Genomic DNA, 5,000 nt, shown 5'->3' with positions numbered 1-5,000 from the left:
GAGGTAATCCTTCAGCTTCAGCAATGATACTTAAATGACATGCAAGCCACTACACAGCAAGTACTCACTAATCCTGTTGCTATCCTGAAGAGAGAGATCTACTGCGAGATTACACTTAGGATGCATGAAACCAGAAGTCTACCTATATCAAAGGCCTTACCTGATATGGGGTATACATTTGAGAAACTGCCAAAGGGGAATCTTTAGAAACACTTGACAGGTGACGCACTGGGATGACACGGGCACTGTTTCTAACTTCTACCCAACCTGATCCCCCACTTCCTGTAATATAGACTGGCACCATCCTTTCTGCACTGGGCAGATAGTGTGGTGTCAGCCATCTGGGAATTGGGGTGTTTGCATTTCCACTATTAGTACGCTGACGACTGGGTGATCTGGGAGGTGTGTTAATAACTTTCAAGTGGTGCTTATTGATCAAAGGAGTACGTCCCAGGTCAGGGTGCTCTTGGTTAGGGTAGGGACTGGAATCAAGTTGTGAATCAAGTCTCATGTTGCTGGACACTGAGGTCTGACTTACAGCATGTGGCTTCTGCTCAGTCGCCTGGTGCATCTTCTCTTCTTGCTTCGGTGAGAGTGACGCAGATACATCCTCCTTCAGCAGCTGAGTTTGATCCCCATTGTCCAAGTCTGATGTATACTCTTGCTGTGTGTCCTTATCCAGGTCATTATCAGTAGCTCCTTCGTCAGTCTCAGCAGGAGATGTTGTGGTTACTTCTGGGATTGATGAGAGTCTAGAGGGAGACTCCTTGTTGCCTATGTCCTCTACACTGTCCTCCTCGGTAACAGGTGAAAGTGATCCACCTGTTCCAATACCTTCCATTTCTCTTTTTTCCTGCAATGCAAATAATAATAATAATATCAACAGAACAGAAACATCTGCAACAATAAAAAAAATCCTAATTCCACAACAAAATAATATTGTACTGATGTGCAAAAGCAAACAAAAAATCAAGAAAACACCTCCAATTTCATTTATTTACTTTTGAAATGAAAAAAGCACAATTTACAGCCTATTTGGTACGTTTCACAATGTATACATATAAAAAAATCCTTTCCCACAAACAATGCATGCAGTGTAATGCAAACATAGCAATTAACAAAATTAACAAACAAAATAAATAAATTAATTAAAACTAAGAAAAAAAACATTGTAGCCACAACACTTCAACATAAAACACCAAAATTCAAAAAGCTCCTGAATCAGATGTTTTCCCTTACCTTCTCTTGTCCTTCACATGTCATATTCTCTATTGCAGATGCGTTGCCTAGACACACTAACAATGCTGCCTCAATAATGCTAGCATCATCACCTTCTGTCAAAAGGTTTGGAAAATTAGACAAAATCCTATATACAAAAAATATATAGCAACTTATGCAACAAAATGAATAATACAGAACAATATATCAAATCATTAACCAGTTGACAGTTTCAAGTCACATCACTACATCTGGCAAACCAATCAAACATCATTGGGTCCAAAGAAAGAAAGAAAAGGAGAAAGAAAGGAAGGAAGAAGGAAGGAAGAACGAAAGATCAAAAAAAAGAACAAGAAAGAGAGAAAAAACAAAGGAAAGAAAGAGAGAATGAAGGAAAGAAAAAACATACAATCAGAGAAGAAAAAATGAGAAGAGAAGAAAACAAAAGTTGAGAGAAGAAAGAAAGACAAGTATAAGGAAGAACAAAGAGTGAAATACACAGGTAATTCATATGGAATGCAGAACAACATGAAACTGTCTTGACTTACTAGCAGCCTTATTAGCAGAAAATACATCCATGATTTCAGTCACTAGACCAGCCACAAGCAGAAGACATAGGATAATAAAGACTGGAACACTTCCTGCTGGCCACAAACCTAAAATTCAAAGAAAACCTATTTGTTCCAAAATTATTTTTGTGTTTCCAGATTTTACTAAATAAAATGAGATTTGCACATTAAACTTCAATCAATAATAATGATGAATATTAATAATAATATACAACAAGGATATTCACATTAGTAATATATACATAAAACCAAAGAAAATACACAGCCTTGCTTCAACTTTACCAGACATGCCAGCTGCTGCCATGACCCACACGGCCAGACTCATGCGGCCCAAGACATCTCTAGTTGCTGAAGACCAGAAGAATACCACAGCCACAAGGTATCCAAAAATTACTGTTAAAACCTACAAAAAGAAAAGAAAAGAAAAGAAAAAAATGGAGCTCATTCCTTTAGATATAGAATTGTGAATGACAGAATGATTTTTCTTAATATTAATGCTTTTGTAATATGTTAATTTTTCCTTTGGCTACTCCTTCATAAGATATGGTATCAACAGTCAATTAACTTTCCAACTATTTGTAATTTTGAAATTACAACTTGGAGAAAAGCTACAGCATTTAAATTTACACTCATGGTATGATACAAATGTTACAACTTCACATGCCTATCATATGTCACCCATAAGGTATCTAATACCAAATTCAATTTATACAAAACTAACTGCACAATATGACATTATTTAATAAGAAAACCATTGTATACTCACAACATAGCCATTGTATGTCACCACTGACACAATAACTGTGATCACTGACATAGTAGCTGAACAAAGAGTGTAGGCAAGAGTGGACAGGAATGTGGGGGTGTGATGGATAATGATGTAAAAGAGTGGTAAGATAACTGTAACCGTCACAACACTCCGCACATGCCTCACAACAAATCTGTTGAATACATGTCCTATATTAATTGCTACCCAAGTTTGATCTTTATTCAAACTTTAGGCTGGAATACATTTTGCATGTGTTGGTGTTACCAGGCATATTCTATATTTATCCAATAATAAAAAGGTAAAGATCTATAGGTTCTTTCCATGCAAAGATATAGATTTGAACATACAAACCTGCCAACAACTTCAGATGTAGTGTCAAGAAAATGTAATGGAAGCAGAGCTACTGACACTGACAGAAGACTATGTGACGCCCTCACGTCTAAAAGCCAGTTTCGAGTCCACCGTGTTAATGCATCTTTGGCAGGATGCAGTAGCGAACCAATTAAAACTGCCCATAGCAATGGCTGCACAAAAGGCTATGAAGACAGAAACAGAGAAAGTCAAAGTTATATGTTAATCAAGAACAAAAAGGATTTCTTTTCATTCACAATATGAATTTAGCTGATATGACTCACAATATGATTTTACAATTCATAATTTTTGTAATTTGTATTCTGTAAGATCTTTCCCACTCCCTCAAAATTGAGAGAAACTGGAAGGAGATATATATGTGATCCACATTGGGATGGGAGAAACCACTCCATACATCCATACATAAAATATGTACACTGGCAAAAATACATACAACTTGTACTGTCACTGATTCTATTCAATAATGTTAAATATCATTTTTCTAGATTCTTAAACTGTATATGAATTCCAATTGTTATATCTACACATTTCACTTGGTATAAATTTTGACATAAAAAACATCCATGACATAAGAAATAAAGAAAATATCAAAAGAGATCAACATTAGAAACATACCTCAAATATTTTGTATACGGACCAAGCAGCTGCAGCAGCCGCCCCGACAAAGATGACAGCTGCAACATTATAGAAGGCATTGCGTAGTGCTTGGTCATACCCTTGAGGTACAAACTGCCTCCACACTTGCTCCAAAGGAGAGCGGACATTCTCTCCGTATAGTGACATTTTCCTTCTATGCTACCATCTCACCTGCAATGACAAGGCAGATTATAATTCACAATTTCAAGTTTTCAACTGAAAAATAATATTTCAATATTCACTCTGTACTGTGTTTTTGGCAAATATACAGTTTTCACTGGAAAAAAAAAATAAAAAAATAAATCAGAAATATAAATGAATACCTATTTTCTATTTCTCTGACAAAGTTTGCATTTAAGTTATATCTACACCAATGGGTGAAAAAAAACAGAATCACAGATATGTTCTGCATGTGGAAATAACCCTATTCTATTTAGACCAGTTGGATGATCAAGCATATGAAATGCAAGCACATACTATGAAAACATATTCTACACTTCTTGAAAGTTTTTAAATAGAAACAAGTAATTCCAATATGAACAGTCCAAAACAGTTGGTCCTGAATCTTTTGTGTCTGAGTTGTTAAAATAATGAAATCTACATTCTTCAGAAGTTTTCTTCTTAAAACTGAAAGTAGGGAAGTTAATTAGAATGGAAATATAATACCAGCAGCAGCTACTTTATCTTTTATCTTCAGAGATGAAGTTTCATTTTCCATGATGTGCATTTGTTTGGAAAAGAGTATCTATCGGGAGAAAACATACCCTGGATTTTGAATTCCTTAACAGACAAAGAGTAAAGAAAGCTTCCTCAACACACTTATAATGGCTGACTTCCTATCATGTCATGGCTAGGCCATCCCTCTTGCCAGGATAACATTTCACCATATCATGTGTGGTTGACCCTGCTCTCTGTAGTACACATCAAATTCTTTACTTGTTTGGTTCTGGCTCTAGACCGATGAGAAATATTCAATTAAAAGTTGGCTTCAAGCCTTTTTTATCATCTATACAAACATTTACATAAGAGCATAGAGAATAGGTTAAATCTTTATTTCATGCACTTCTAATTCACTCCTTGAGGAGCTGACTCTGTGTGGCATCTGGCACATGGTTTGCTATGGTTCTGGGAGATCCTGTTGTAATTAGGTTAAATCATAAGGAAAGGCAGTTTTATGTCAATTGCTGTTTGAGGCTTTCTGACATTTAACTGTTGTAGCATGTTATATCATACAGATATATGTATTCACTGAATTGGTTCAGGTACAATATTTACCAAGGTTTATTATCAAGCTTTGTCCAGCTTGAGTGAATGTGGAGATTGTTTCTTGAATTTGTTGCTGTTCTGCCTTTAGGCACATTGGCAACTGCAATATCCGATGGAGTTTAATGAAACTTAAGAAATCCATATATATCGCATTTCATTTTTACTATCAG

The 5,000-nt window shown here is 35.7% G+C and overlaps 1 protein-coding gene across 11 annotated transcripts in view; it reads right to left on the bottom strand.

The window, feature by feature from the left end:
* Positions 1 to 5,000, bottom strand: part of LOC113805107 (transmembrane protein 245) — a 36,803-nt gene that overhangs the window by 25,615 nt on the left and 6,188 nt on the right. For 9 of the 11 annotated variants that reach the window (XM_027356022.2, XM_070121934.1, XM_027356025.2 and 6 more), the window contains exons 2-8: positions 3,544 to 3,735; positions 2,908 to 3,092; positions 2,554 to 2,728; positions 2,070 to 2,190; positions 1,767 to 1,874; positions 1,240 to 1,334; positions 539 to 853 (exon numbers count right to left, since the gene is read on the bottom strand). In XM_027356022.2, the coding sequence (XP_027211823.2) occupies positions 539 to 853; positions 1,240 to 1,334; positions 1,767 to 1,874; positions 2,070 to 2,190; positions 2,554 to 2,728; positions 2,908 to 3,092; positions 3,544 to 3,711 (1,167 nt within the window). In that variant the 5' untranslated portion in view covers positions 3,712 to 3,735. Of the gene's footprint in view, positions 1 to 538; positions 854 to 1,239; positions 1,335 to 1,766; positions 1,875 to 2,069; positions 2,191 to 2,553; positions 2,729 to 2,907; positions 3,093 to 3,543; positions 3,736 to 4,839; positions 4,931 to 5,000 lie in introns of all 11 variants that reach the window. The other 2 variants (XM_027356023.2, XM_070121921.1) reach the window with 1 other exon arrangement.

This window comes from Penaeus vannamei, chromosome 1, assembly GCF_042767895.1.
Source record: "Penaeus vannamei isolate JL-2024 chromosome 1, ASM4276789v1, whole genome shotgun sequence".
In the NCBI taxonomy this organism is placed as follows: domain Eukaryota; kingdom Metazoa; phylum Arthropoda; class Malacostraca; order Decapoda; family Penaeidae; genus Penaeus; species Penaeus vannamei.
This window is presented reverse-complemented; position numbering and strand designations above follow the sequence as displayed.